General features: G+C 29.2%; 2 protein-coding genes across 3 annotated transcripts; one reads left to right on the top strand and one right to left on the bottom strand.

Moving 5' to 3' along the window:
* The first annotated feature begins 617 nt into the window (after positions 1-617).
* On the top strand, positions 618-4033 carry LOC110639366 (ras-related protein RABH1e). Its single transcript, XM_021790283.2, has 6 exons — positions 618-876; positions 1200-1270; positions 2225-2313; positions 2742-2853; positions 3216-3306; positions 3505-4033. The coding sequence occupies exons 1-6, from the start codon at positions 760-762 to the stop codon at positions 3646-3648; spliced, it is 624 nt and encodes a 207-aa protein (XP_021645975.1). The 5' UTR covers positions 618-759; the 3' UTR covers positions 3649-4033.
* A 3263-nt stretch (positions 4034-7296) lies between these two features.
* Positions 7297-13218, bottom strand: LOC110634672 (uncharacterized). Of its 2 annotated transcripts, XM_058150324.1 has the most exons (8): positions 12951-13200; positions 12541-12646; positions 12380-12450; positions 9807-9864; positions 9577-9686; positions 9278-9374; positions 8820-8928; positions 7297-7585 (listed from the first exon to the last, which is right to left on the bottom strand). In XM_058150324.1, the coding sequence occupies exons 1-8, from the start codon at positions 12978-12980 to the stop codon at positions 7507-7509; spliced, it is 660 nt and encodes a 219-aa protein (XP_058006307.1). In that variant the 5' UTR covers positions 12981-13200; the 3' UTR covers positions 7297-7506. The 2 variants fall into 2 exon arrangements, with proteins under 2 accessions (XP_058006307.1, XP_058006306.1); XM_058150323.1 differs by having other exon boundaries at positions 9577-9864; positions 12951-13218.
* Positions 13219-14915: the final 1697 nt, after the last annotated feature.

Genomic DNA, 14915 nt, shown 5'->3' with positions numbered 1-14915 from the left:
TTGATTATCGACTACTATCGCTTGTCATCAAAGATCAGTGATGACTAACACAAATTATCATTTTTATATATTTTCTCATATTAAATAATAAAAAAATTAATTTTTTATAATTCAAATATTTTGTTAGTATTATAAATTAAAAAAAAAATTAACATCTTTCAATGCATTTTAAATAAAAAAATTATTTTAGTTTTCAATATTACAACCAAATAAAAAAAATTCTTAAAAAAATTTTGATAAATAAATCATTTTCTATAAAACAAATAATAAAATAAAAATAATTTTTCTCATACACATTTATACTTTAATTTTATCTCGTATTTTATTATTATTTATTAACTTTAATTTATTATTAAAAAAAATTTAAATTTTAATTTTATTATATAAAAAATTTGTTTAATATATAATAACAAGCTTTTAGATTAGAAGATTCTTTGAAATAGGTAAAAAGAAAGAATTTTTATGAAATAAAATTAAAATTAAAATTAAAATTTTTTTAATAATAAATTAATAATAAAAACGAATTATAATACAAAGACAGATTATAAAAATTATAAAAAAAAAAAGTCGGATAGTCCAAATTTCTTTAAATAAAAAATAAATAAAATAAAACCCAAAGCCGTTTTGACTGAGCCGTGTCGTCGGGGTTGGCGGTTTCTCGTCGCCCGCATATAAATGGAATGAACTCAAAAGTTTCAAATCTGCGTGCTGCTTATGCCATTCTTGGGAGAGAAATTCTTTGAGATTCAGATCTAAAAAATGGCGACAGTGTCTCCACTGGCTAAATACAAGCTGGTGTTCTTGGGTGATCAATCTGTAGGCAAAACGAGCATCATCACTCGCTTCATGTACGATAAATTCGACACCACTTACCAGGTCATTTCTTCTTTTATTTGTCAATTGTTTCTCAATTCTCTCTATGTTTTTCCTTTCCTTTTTTTTTTTGTTTGAATTCTTCTTGTTTGTTATTTGAGAACTTTGTTCTGATTTAATTTTGATTTGAGCAAATTGAGGAATGGAACTGATTTAGATGGATCTTGAATGAATAATAGTTTTTTTATTGGGGAGTTTTGCCTGTTTACTGGATCTTTAGATACGTGACACAGATCATCGAGCCCACTAAAATAGTATGGTTTAGATCTATTTTAGGGAGCTGTTTATTTGTTTTCTTTCTTTCTTTAATTTATTGAGAATTGCAGGCTACCATTGGGATTGATTTTTTGTCCAAAACAATGTACCTTGAAGATCGAACCGTTCGTTTGCAGCTTTGGTATGACCTTTTCTCATACCTTTTTAATTATATTTTGGAGAATCTCTTGTAGACTTTTATTTGTATCTTTATCAGGGCAATTCTCTTGATTTTATTGTGATTGCTAGTCTTATTAGTTGCCTGCCAACGCCCAGGATTGTGCATTCAGCACAAAAAAAAAAATGGGGAGAAAATGTCAAAGTGGTTAAAATCGTGTTTTGTATGGAAGAGGCCGAGGGTGATAGTAGTTATGCTCATGCAAATGTAGTTCACTTTAGTCTCTGTTTATTTTGTGGGAAATAACTTTTATATGAATAATATTTCCCAATTGACTTAAGTTTTTTTGATTTGGTTGCAATACTCAAAATAACAAGTGACCGGTGGCTGTCACCAAACATAATCAGTAAATTAATGGCTATAGGTCAGAAAATGACTGCTATTTTTGAAATCAGATTCTATTTTCATTTTGGCCAGAAAAACATTTTTTATTGACCAATGTTCTTAGACGTCCCAATAACAAAAAAATGTGTAAAATGTTTTTTTTTGAAAAATATTTTCTGCCAAACAAATGGAGTTGTTTTTTTTTTTCTTGCATTTTTCCTTTTTTACATTTTTTATCAAGAATATGCCGTTGCTTCTCTTTGCCTTGACAGCCTACGTCAAAATACTAATGTATACTTAGATCAACCAATTATTACAATCTAACAAGCCTGACATTGATCACAGAGCTGTACTGTTGTCTGTAGGGTATTTCATTTTTATTATAATACTTTTCCAAGATGAAACACCCTTGCGCCAAGGTAAATTGTTTTTCTGAAGTCAAGATCAATCATGTTTGTTGGCAATGAACATCTATTAAAGCTTTCTCATGCAGTTTCATAAATGAATGTTATGTTACCTTGGTTCTTATGATGTATGTCTTTCCATTTTGTTCCCGCAGTTCTGGTTTTTGAAATTTCTATCCTGTTTTCATAGGGATACTGCTGGGCAAGAGAGATTTAGGAGTCTCATACCAAGCTATATCAGAGATTCTTCTGTTGCTGTAATTGTCTTTGATGTGGCCAGTGAGTTGTCTTAGCTCAACACACGTTTCCTTCTTAGTTTCTTTTAATCATTTTGATCTTGTAATATAAGGGATAACAGAATGGTTTTACATACATGTGTTTTAACATCTATCAGAACAACAAAGCTATTGATTTGTCTTTAGCACTAAAACAGAAAGGAAACATTGTCTCTCAAAGGTGTTTTAACATAAAATTATAACTGATGCTTTAAAAAATAATTAAGAAAAATTATTGACAATCATGTGCATGGAGATTCCTCTCATGTATCCGTTTATGTCTATGGAGGTGTTTGTATAAATGTGTATTTTTATTTTGATTTATTATACTTTTGGGATGGTAGTAGTAACAACTTGTCAGAAAGGCTGAAATTTAGCATGTTCCATGCATTTAAACTTGTTAAATTTGTCACCGAACTGTAACCCTTGCAGATAGGCAATCATTTTTGAACACTTCTAAGTGGATTGAGGAGGTACGAACAGAACGAGGCAGTGATGTTATTATTGTCCTTGTTGGGAACAAAACTGATCTTGTTGATAAAAGGTAAGAATTAAACTGATGAAAATAAGATGCTGAATCATGATTTTAAAGAATGGCATTTGTGTGTGACAACGAAACCCAAGTGCCTGTGATAGCAATTCTACTTTCCTCTGCTTCATGAGTTTCCTTCTGTTTTATATATATAAACTCTTATTTAGGAGTGAGAGATGAATGGCTAGATATCCTCAAAATATCACTAGGACACTAACATGCTTTCTGATATTGTTGTTTTTCTTTTTCCAATCTCTGTTTTCTTTTTCTTTTTTTTTAATTGTTCAATGTTTCATTCTATTAGTACATTCTGGATTTACTTTGAAACAATCTGTTGTATTGTTTTTTATCATGTTATTTTATTGATTTAACAGGCAAGTATCTATAGAGGAAGGAGATAACAAGGCAAAAGAGTTTGGAGTGATGTTTATAGAAACTAGTGCAAAAGCAGGGTTCAATATTAAGGTAAAAATCTATTTTCCAAATTAATAATATGATTAAGTTGCTCTGATCTTTTAGGGGAAATAACATTGCAATAATAGTGATGGTCTTATGCAGTTTGCTTGGCCCCTCACTAGATGATGTAGCTATGGCATTTTCTTTTCCCTTTGTTTTGGTTCACATTTTATAGATTCTGGCTTGATTTGAGAATATGAATCGCAGCCTTTATTCCGGAAAATTGCGTCTGCCTTGCCGGGAATGGAAACACTTTCTTCAACCAAACAAGAAGACATGGTTGATGTGAACCTTAAGCCCACTGTGAATTCATCCCAGAGTGAGCAGCAAGGAGGAGGTTGCGCATGTTAAGAGATACTGTATAAGAAAAGATAGAAATTGAAGCACTTTCAATACTCAGTTATACCCCCAATTGGAATTAAAATACATGAGGAATGGTGATTTTGACAAGAACTGCTCTGAGATCAAGAACATATTTGCAACAGACTGATGCTATTTGTTCAATATGCCATCAGGTTTCCAGTTTCTGAGGGCAGAAATCCACAAGATGGTAAATCGACACTTGATGTGTTTCATTCGTTTTGTTTTTCATTTTATTTTATTTTATTTTCGCTGAAACTTCTTTCTTCTTTGTGATTTATTCTTGAACAATATTCTTTTTCTTTTTTTTAATTGCCATAGAAGGACAATTTTCAGTTATCCATTATGCAATTGGAAAATTTTTATTACTCTGTAATTGAAGAGCCTAAACCCCCTCTTTTAGGATCAGCCATGCGCTGATTCTCGGCCAGTTCCGTAGGGGAACGTGAACTTGAACCGTAGGACCTGGTTCCAAGATGGTTTCAGTCCCAGTGGGTTGTAATAAAAAAAAAAAAAAGAATTTAGAAAATGAAATAGAAAAAATATATAATGACTAAATTAAAAAAATGGCTTATTTTATTAAATGAATATTTTTCCCTTATGTGCCAAAAGTAGGATAAATTTTAGCAATCGGTCATGAATTTATATAGTTGGAACATTATAGTCTTTCAATATAAAATTTTAACAACTTTCAAATTTTATGTAGTAAAATTTCTCTAACCTCCAATTATCTGTTTTCGAATTAGAAGCTGGCCTGGACAGTTTCAGCTTAGTGTTTAGTTAGTGTTTCTTTTTTCTCTATCAAGTAATGTGTAAATTGAATATTTTTTCTCCCCGTAGAGAGAATAATTTTTAATTTGTAAAAAGAATAATTTTACACTTTGCATAAAAGAAGAGATATAAATGCTAATTAAGCGTTATGCTGGAGCTGCCACATCAACATTTAATTAAAAAATTAGTAATTAGAAATTATAGGAATTTTATTATGTAAAAGTTGAAATATTTTATATTATATTTTAAAGTTGAAGGATTGTAATGATATATCCATACAAGTTTAGAGATTTTTATTGAAATTTATTCGCCAAAAGTATGTTTGATTATAACCGTTGACACACTACTTTTTTTTTAATTGTAAAAATTTAGAGCTTTCCAAGTATGACGGTTAATCATTAGACAACACGTAATCGCCTTCTATTGCATTTTTAAATAGAAATAATATTTAATCATTATGCTAATGTGTGATGTCCAGTCGGGATAGGATAAAATCATCTTAACAAATTAACTACCAAACTACTACGCTCGGTAGTTAGTTGATGGTACGTTTTATAATTTTCTTTTATTTCATTAGCTTTTTGATTTTTATAATTTTAGAAATAATTTTTCTAATAATTTTTTATAGAATAAAAAAAATACAATTCATAAATTTTCACCGATTTAAAGATTGAAAAAAGAAGTGGAAGCTATCACCAAATTTAAAAAAGCAATTATTATATAAAGATCAAATTCAATCATATTACTTGATCCCCTTAGTTTTTTTTTTTTTTTTTTTTTAAAGTAGCATTTATTGCCCTATCCAAGTTTATAGAGTTAAGTGATCTTTCAATTGAGAAGACCATTGAGGAGCATGTTGTGGAAAAGTTGTACAATGGCATTGATAAACTCAAGGTAGGAAAACTGTAATACCTGAAATTTTCTTTTTATTGTATTTTCGGATATTTGGATTTAATATATTATTTTATGATTTTATTTTGGCATTTAAGAATTTTATGCAATTCAATTTTTAGTGTTCTCAAGTTCGGTCGGCCATTTTTAAATTATTTCGTTTGTTCGTCTAGCTTGTAATTTTTAGGGGGCTTTATTTAATTTTAAATAATAATTTTGGGGTATTTTTAGCTTCTCCCCAATGAGGAAGACTACAATCGACCCTTTTAGGCGATTTCAATCTGAATTGAACCAAGAACTATTAACAATTTTGATCCCAAATTTGACTGGTTGATTTCGATCTAATTTCAGATCCAATTCAGCCATGGCCGACCCTACTCTCTTCTACCCTTGCCCTTCTTTCTTGAGCACTCCTTGAAAAAATGCCACCATCAAATTCACAATTCGTGATATAAATGCTGAATCATAAGCATAACAATTTGAATTGATTCAAATCTAGAAAGGATTTGCTTTGACTTGTAGTTTACTCATTGAATGCTCATAAATCTTGAAAATGAGCACTTAATAATTTTTCACTTTTTTTATAAAAAAAATAATATATACTATATAATTTGACTTGATTCAATAATTTAAAAGTGATTCAGTAATTTAAAAATATATCATTCATTAAAAGTATATCATTCATCAGACAAACTTAAATTTAAAGTATATCACTCACCAAGTAAATTCAAATTTGAATCTCTATTATCTTATTCACCAGCTAAAAAAATATAAGATTATCTAATATACCCTATAAAAATTAAAAAAAAAAAAAAGGTTAAAAACAAAATAAAAGAGTCATGCTAGGACTTAGGACCATCTAACAGCATACTACAAAAGTAACGACAGCAGAAAAGAAATTAGTAGGAGAAAACACACAAGCACTAAGAAAGGACCGCATAATCTGAATTTTAGTGAAGCCAAGTGTACTTCAAAATAATAATAATAATAATGATAATAAAAAAAAAAGACGATTGCTAACCGAGACGGGTTAATTCCACCCATAGTTTAGGCGGTTATATTAACACCAAACTTCAACTTTAATTTCCATTATAAAAATTTTTAAATTTTAATTTAAATTTTTTATAATTTGTTAGTATAAATTTTTAAATTAATTTATGGTTAAGTTTTAATTGTTGTCCCTCAAATTAAATTTTTCTAATTTTATAATCAATTTAAAATTTAAAATTTTTATTTATTTAAAATAAAATTTTTACATATAAACAAATAAATTAAATCAAAATAAAAATTTTTACATATAAATAAAAATTAATTAGACATAAATATTTAAAATTTTATAGTCTAACATTTTTACAAATATTTATATCTAATTAATTATTTAATTTATCATATAAAATATTACTTTTACATATTATTTTTTTAATTCAATTTTAGGTTAATATCGAATAATATAAGTCTAATTTATCTTAATTCCTTTAATTTTCTTTTAATGTAAGAAAAAAAAAATTAATAACATATTATTATTTTAACAAAATAATATATCTTATCTTAATTATTATTTAGTATATTTTGTATTGAAATTATTTATATATTAGATTAAAGTTTAAATTTTTTTATAAAATAAATTAAAGTTGAAAAAAATCTATAATATATTTATCAAAATTGAGGAATAATAAATAAAATTTAGCCATTACTTAACTTAGAACCAATAATAGTATATCACAAAAATTTTATTAATACTCAAATTAAAATTCAGAAATTTTTATGATATAAATTATAGTTAATGGATATTGATACAATTACTTGAGGTGCTACGTGTGAAATTAACTCTAATGAGGACCCTTTCACATTTCTTAGAAAGGCAAATGCCCTGCATCCCATGTGGTCTATTACTTCTGCCATTGTTAGAATTTGTTGCGTCCCCAGAACACCTAAGCATCTTAAGGAAAAACCAAATTCAACAATTTGGAAGCCACAGAAACAATTAAAAAATAAAATAAAATTCATTTTAATTGTTACAAGCCCTAAAGCATCAGCTAGAATTGGGATCTACGACTTATATACAGAACGGGGGAAATTAATGTAACAAAGTGAAGGGCACCAAAGGGAACTTCTACAGCAGTTCTCAGGAACAACTTCAGATGAGTGAGTTCAAGCAAATCAAAAAGGCAGAGAAGGCAACAATTGTTAGACATTAACAAAACCATCAGCAGTCTGCCTAACTCTAAGAGTCAGATATATTAATATCAGTGTCCCCAAACTTGACCTGCATCAAAAAAGTAAAGACGGTAAGTTGATTTATGAAAGTGAAAAAATTCAGCGCCTTTTTGTGTCACAATTGCTTATTATTACTGCTCCCAGGCTTTATAGCCCGGTAGTTTCTATCCTACTTTGACATCTTAGCAGACACACCTTTGCTTCAACCATAGCAATCCTTGCTTCAGCCATAGAATGTGCAATAACCTATGATGGACTTAGTTTGGGATATAGCATATGCAAGTGTTAGGGTACCCTAACAGAAGTTTAGACGAATTAGAAAGAAGAGATTAGAGAGAGACAGAAATAGAGAAGATAGAGATAGAGATAGAGAAGAGAAAGATTATTTTCTTTCTAATGATTTCAGAATGACTTCTGAGCTTATACAATAGCTCAGTAACTACCTCAGCTACTGCAGGTAGTTATCCCTAACCTCCCAACAACTTTTATAACCACCTAATCCGTTTCCTGCCAATTACAACAACTCTACTAATTCTCTTAACAACCAAAACTACTACTGCCTTATCCTATACTTTGTCCTCTGATATGCAACAGCAAGTTGTAGAAGTGCTAGTGATGCCAGATGATATACATAACGTATAAACTCAGGATCATGCATAGTTAAAGCTTCATAACTGTTATTTTAGAAAATGAAGCAAGGTGCTCTAATCACGTGAAGCATGATTTGATTAAAACATAATGAAAATGAATCGATTCAACCGAGCCTCATATGAACTTTCATTAGCTGGCAAGTGAAATTGCAATTGATCTTCACAATCTTTTCTTTCCTTAATGATTCGTTAAATTACCGTTCCTTTTCCTCTAGTATTTTATAGGATTAAACAATACACATACAGACATTTGAAAAGTGATGTAGTCCTAATCCCTCATACAAACATCTCTCTAAATCGCTAATTAAATATTTCAACCATATGTTAAAATCCCGCCTTTCATAAACATATCTTCAACTGAAATCCATCTTAATCAATTGAGATTAAAGACAACTTGATATCAATTGCAGCACATGCACATTCAGCCAATTATAAAAAACGTTATAATTGCTAACCCTACAGTTTATCACTAGTAAATGCATGCTTTCATTTAAAGATAGTAGGCATAGAAAAGCCTAGTCAAATTAATGAAATATTGAACTGGAGCAAAACAGTAACAACAATAAGACATTTAGGCAGAACCAAAAATAAGGCAATTCAACTCTCTAATTTGCTTGTGATGCAAGTACTTACAAGATTGAGAAGAGAAGAACAACTTTTCTTGAATCAAATGATGCCGCACGCTTATACTTTCTCCATCTGTTATTTGGTGTATCATAAACTCTCTCATTGAATGACTTATCTGTTAAACAAAAACCATGAAAAAGCCTTTATTTAGTAGTTGTAAATACAATCTATCTATATAATAGCAATCAAAATTGTGGGAAACAGTAAATACTTCCAACATGATTTTTGATAAGAAGGCTTCCAATATGATGTCTTTGATACAGATAACAAGTTAATGCCAGGAGTAATGAGAAATTGTGAGGAATGCAAAAAAAAAAAAAGGCATCTCTTTGAAAACAGGGATTCAGCATAAGTGACATATTCCTTGGATTTGTTAAAAGAAGTTTCTCTGCCAAATTATTCCAACATATCCAGATTAGACACACAGCAGTATGCTAATAGAATATGCTTAATTGCTTATACACCTTTAGAAATCAACTTCAGTAAAGTTGAGCCATGATTTGTAAATAGTTGCATGAGTCTTCCACATGTTTTTAAGCTTGCTTGTCTCTGCAGTACCCCCTACAAATGATGCAATCCATTAAAAAATACTAGCACAAATACAGATAAAAACTGAAAACTGCAAGGAAAAATCACTGAGCACTATTATCAAACAAACCATTTCCAGACAATGTTTTGGTCTTCTGTTGCTTAAATTTGATGTATATCACATATGAAGAACTATTCAAGGCTGTAAATTACACAATAAGGAAGATGGACTTACAGTTAGCAAACCTTCGCTTTTTATACTTCCAACAGCTTCATTATTGGATTTTTTTTTTTCAAAATTTTTCATCTCAATATCTATATCCACAATGCATGGCGAATAAGCATCTGCATTTTCCATTTGTGAACCAATGAAGTTATCACAATTCAGTTGAGGATCCAAGCACATCTGCTTTTTTGGTGAAACAGGAAGTTCTACAAAGCTTAAAAGAGCTAGCTGGGATGTACATTTTGGATTGGTTTTGTCTTCCTCAGACAACATTGAAATACTATAGATATCTTGGCCCTGCAAAATAGAGAGGAAAACAAAAGGCATAAACATAAAAGTTTTGATTAACTCCTAAATGCCCATTCAATCTTTGTCTAGAGCAAATATGAAATAACAGAATGATAGAGGTAAGTTGAAAAGTGAGGATCAATGTCAAAGAAATCTTGTCTGTACGGTATTTAAACTAGGAATGACCAAGCCAAGTAACCATAAGTAAAAGGTTGGACAAATAATCAAAGTGTAATCCCATATCGGTTTTGATGTGGCCTTATATAGCATAGACATCTCCATCAACTAATTAAAATTTTAGAATTGATAACATTGTATCAGACCTGGTTGTGAACTTTATTTTTTTTATTCGCCGTTTCTGTTTGCCAATTTGTAGTGGCCACGGCCACTTGTTGCTATTATATGGTTGCAAGTGTATACTGTGTAAAGTGTGGTTCTATTAAGCATATAAGCAGGAGTGGCATTGAGTAATACCATATTGTTCAAAAATAAAGCTCATTACTTCCTTACACGCTAGTATGCACATCTCCGCCTACTAGCTTATAATTTTTTGTTAGATCACTCATCAATCAAAAAAACAAACCAATAAGATAGAACATTGGCAAAAGGAAACACATTGTTCATGTTTACCATACACTGCATTGCAAAGTGTAAGCAGAAGTGGCAAAATAAGTTCAATAGGGAGATAATGCATTGTCATGACCCAAAAAGATGCTTTGCTCAAGCTAACAACCATTTAAAGCAATTCTAGACGCAGGAGTGGCATTGATTAATACCATATTGTTCAAAAATAAAGCTCATTACTTCCTTACACACTAGTATGCACATCTCCACCTACTAGCTTATAATTTTTGGTTAGATCACTCATCAATCAAAAAAACAAACCGATAAGATAGAACATTGGCAAAAGGAAACACATTTTTCATGTTTACCATATACTGTGCATTGCAAAGTGTATGCAAAAGTGGCAAAATAAGTTAAATAGGGAGATAATGCATTGTCATGGCCCCAAAAGATGCTTTGCTCAAGCTAATAACCATTTAAAGCAATTCTAGAAGTGGAAAAGGAAAAAAAAAAAAAAAGGTTAGCTGTGGTCTTTTCTGGTGCACTTTTGTGTGTGCTTATGTTTTAGAGAGAGAGAGAGAGAGAGAGAGAGAGAGAGAGCAACTTAAAAAAAAGAAAAAAAAAAGATTTACCTGAACTATAAAATATGAAACTCACCCACAACCCCTAATGCAACCAGCATTTAAACAATGGCTTTCTTAAAACAAGAATATTAAGGCAGTTAATTTATGACAGTAGCAACAAAATCAAAACAGAAAAACCAGTCAAGTAAGAGAACTACAGACCATAAATAAGGTAAGGAAATGTCAAATCTACGTGTATTATTTTGCATATGTGAGTTGAAAACCTAATAATGCATTACAAATTTATACAGGATAAACCCTATCAGGGATTTTACACCCAAAGCCAAGGAGCAAAATGTTATAAATTACACAAGATTCCAAGAGCACAAACAGTGATTTATCCCAAAAATTAAAAACAAATGCACAAACATGAAGAAAATGATTCCAGTGACCCTTGTACCAGCTACTTGCCTTTGGAAACAGGGCTTTTCAAGGACATGAATGGATTGATTATCTCGCCATCTATAACAGTGAATGACCATTATGAAAGGATGTACAGGTTGGAGCATGTTCATGCAATGTTGTACCACTTGGTCTTATCATGGGACCACCAATTTGGTATCTTGCAAAAAACCTAAGAAACAGTTTGTAGGTGGATTTCATCCACCCATATATGATTGCTGAATATATGTAATAATGACTCAATAAATGATAACAAAACTGTATGGAGGGTTTCTGAAAGATTCATTTGTGTCTTTATGGCTCTATGACAATAGAAGGCTAAGTCAGTAGCCCAAAAATGACGGAAGATGAGGGGCATACTATTATTATTATTTGCAAAGACAGGAATTGGTTTTTATTTACTTCTTTTGGATGAATTAACAGCCAATAATGATTCACAAGAAGCATAGTAATATAATTAATGATGCTCCACAGGAAAATTACCAGCTTTTAAAGTGCAGTTTTAAAGATGAATGGAAAGAAATGAACAAATACAATGCTTTTGCATGATTGTGGTATTTCCTTCGGAAAATTAGTGTTGTGGGACCATTGGGGTTTAATTCATAAAATTTCTGTTCAGCTGCACAAAATAAATTTGAAATTATCAAGTTTTTTCTTGGGTGGGAGGGTACATCCACAAGAATAAAACAAAGATAAGAACAATGCCTAATGCCTTGACAAATTAACTCCTGAAGCGTCAGCAAGAAAAATAGATGAGACAGCAGAGGTGAAGGAACTCCAAAGCTTTAGCCTGCCTTCTTGCTTAGCTTCCGCAAGAATCCATTATCAAGTCTAACGAAACACCAAATTCCATTCAAACCAAGAAAATACAGTAACTTCTTTCCTTCCTAAAAAAAGTAATTAATAAATCAAATACCCGTAACAATGGAACTTACATGTGCAGTCTGGAAGGCACATTTTTCTTCCACTGGAAACGAAGCCTTCTCAAAAAGCAGAGGCAAAACATCTGAATTCCAAAACAGGAACTTTCATGAACCATAGATACTTGGTTCTAGGGAATTGAATCACTGTGAATGATCCGACTGAGTATCATTACCTAGAGAGCACGGCTGGTTGACCTCATCGAAACATGGCTTTACTAACTGAAAGCATGAACCATCAACAGATAGATCGCAATTTCCATCAACAATAGCTGGGATTTCCTGGATTCAAAATCAAATTCCCCTACATTACTACCAAATAGTACCAAAATAAGTAGATTAACAATCTTTGTGCGTATATTCATGGAAAATCCACCAGAAAAAAACAATGCATAGAATCTGCTTGCTTCCAGAGAAAAAAGTTACTAGAAAAAGAACTCAAAAGTTGAAATTATAGCATAATTGCACGAAATAGTTGAATTTTCAGAAGACATTAGCATAATTAGAAAGCAGAACTTGAAAAAAGAGGATTATCATAACTAATTTAAAGAGATTAAAAAGAGAGAATCAAAGAAAGAGATCTAACCTGGTCAAAGGAAATAGCACTAGCAGCCATTGCAGAGACAAAAGGCAGACTGGTAGTAGAAAGAGATGGACTCTCACATCACATACTAGAGATAATGCATGTGTGATTGCGAGTGTGAGTATTATACATACACACACACAAAGAGAGATATACAGTGGACACGAGAGAGAGAGAGAGAGAGAGAGATGGTGATGCGAAGGAGGCTTCAAGTCGGAGAGAATCGTTGATCTGGCACACTTCGTCAGAAAAGCTCCTGATGACAACATTGCCGATAACAACAATCTTTTTCCTTTTCGTGACAAAACTACCCTTCTGCCCTTTTTTCTTATTTTCTTTTTTTATATTATAAAATATTTAATTTAGCCTCTTATTTCTTGTAAAATTTTAATTTTATTTATTTTTAAATTTTTATTATTTAATTTGATTTTAAAGTTTAAATTTAAATTTAATTTAATTTAAAAATTAAAATTTATGAATTAAATTTTTTATTTTTTTATTTAAATAAAAAAATCAATAAATTTAATTTTTTTTATTTGTAGAGTAAATTTTTTTATTTAAATTCAAAAGTTAAAAAGCTTAAATTTTAAATTTTTTTGATTTTTGAGTTAAATTAAACTTAAATTCAAACTTTTGGGTTAAATTATGTCTTAATTATTATATAAAAAAATATTTAAAAATATTTTATTTATTGATTAAATATAAAAACATTCTTTATATCATAATTTATCATTTATTTAGTTTGATATTTGAGTTTACTGGTTAAAAAATATTTAAGTTTTATTATTTTGGAACTAAGTGAATAAAAAAATTGTAAATATAATTTTTCATGATTAAAGTTAAATTATAATCAAATCTGAATAATTGATGATAATATTTTATTAGGATAAATAAAATTTCATAACAATTTTAATTCTAATATGTAATTAGTTTAACTAACTCAATCATTTTTATGTAGCTAAATATAGATCAAAATTAGTATTTTAATTTATTAGTTTAAAATTTAAATTCAAATATTTTTCATTGAATCACAAAACTAAAGTTGGGTTATAATATTTAAATTAATTCCCAATTAAATGCAATTTAAAAATTAAAATCATTTTTAATTTTTTATTATTATAATTATGTCATATCAATGTTTTTTAATGATATTAATATATTTTTTAATTATTAGTGGGATAAAACATAAAGTAATCACTTGTCACAAAAAAAAATTACACTCTTATAAAAATTAAAAAAATATTAAGATTTCATTTATTTTATTAAAAATAATTTTTTAAAAAAATATATTTTTTTATATTTTTTAACGCTTGAAATATTCAGAAAAATGAATAAATGAAAACTATTTTTCAAATAAAAAATTAATTTGCTTTTAAGATAAATGACTTCTTATTTTCATGTATTATATAAACATATAATATTAATTTAACATGATAATTAAATGATGAAAAATATTTTCATTCTATTCTTTCATTCTTATAAAATATTTCATATATAAGTTATTTTTATGAAATAAATAAAATTTTTGCATTTTCTAACATTTATGACACTTAGCAAAATAGGTTAACAAAAAATATTTTTCTAATCACAAAAAAAATTAAATCATTTTCTACTTTTAAACTTTGATAATTTTATTATAATGTAAATATACTTATAAATATATGACATAAACACATATCATTAATCTAATATTGTAACTAAATAACGAATGAAAAATATAGGAAGCAATTTTCTAAGAAAAAAAATATTTTTTATAAAATAAACGAAAACTAAATCACAAAATATTCTTTTTTTTTAATTCAAAATAAAATCAAGGACTTCTTAATTTTCAAACTTTTTTGCCATTAAACCAATGCATAAAGCAATTTATATTTATAGAAGATAACAGAATAAGATGGGTATAGATTTGCATTGGCTAATTCATGCTTTAATGGACAAACCAATCTAGAATGTGGACAAAAATATCAT

This window comes from Hevea brasiliensis, chromosome 7 (genome assembly GCF_030052815.1).
Source record: "Hevea brasiliensis isolate MT/VB/25A 57/8 chromosome 7, ASM3005281v1, whole genome shotgun sequence".
NCBI lineage: Eukaryota > Viridiplantae > Streptophyta > Magnoliopsida > Malpighiales > Euphorbiaceae > Hevea > Hevea brasiliensis.
The sequence above is the reverse complement of the archived record's forward strand: the minus strand, read 5'-3'. Positions and strand labels throughout refer to the sequence as shown.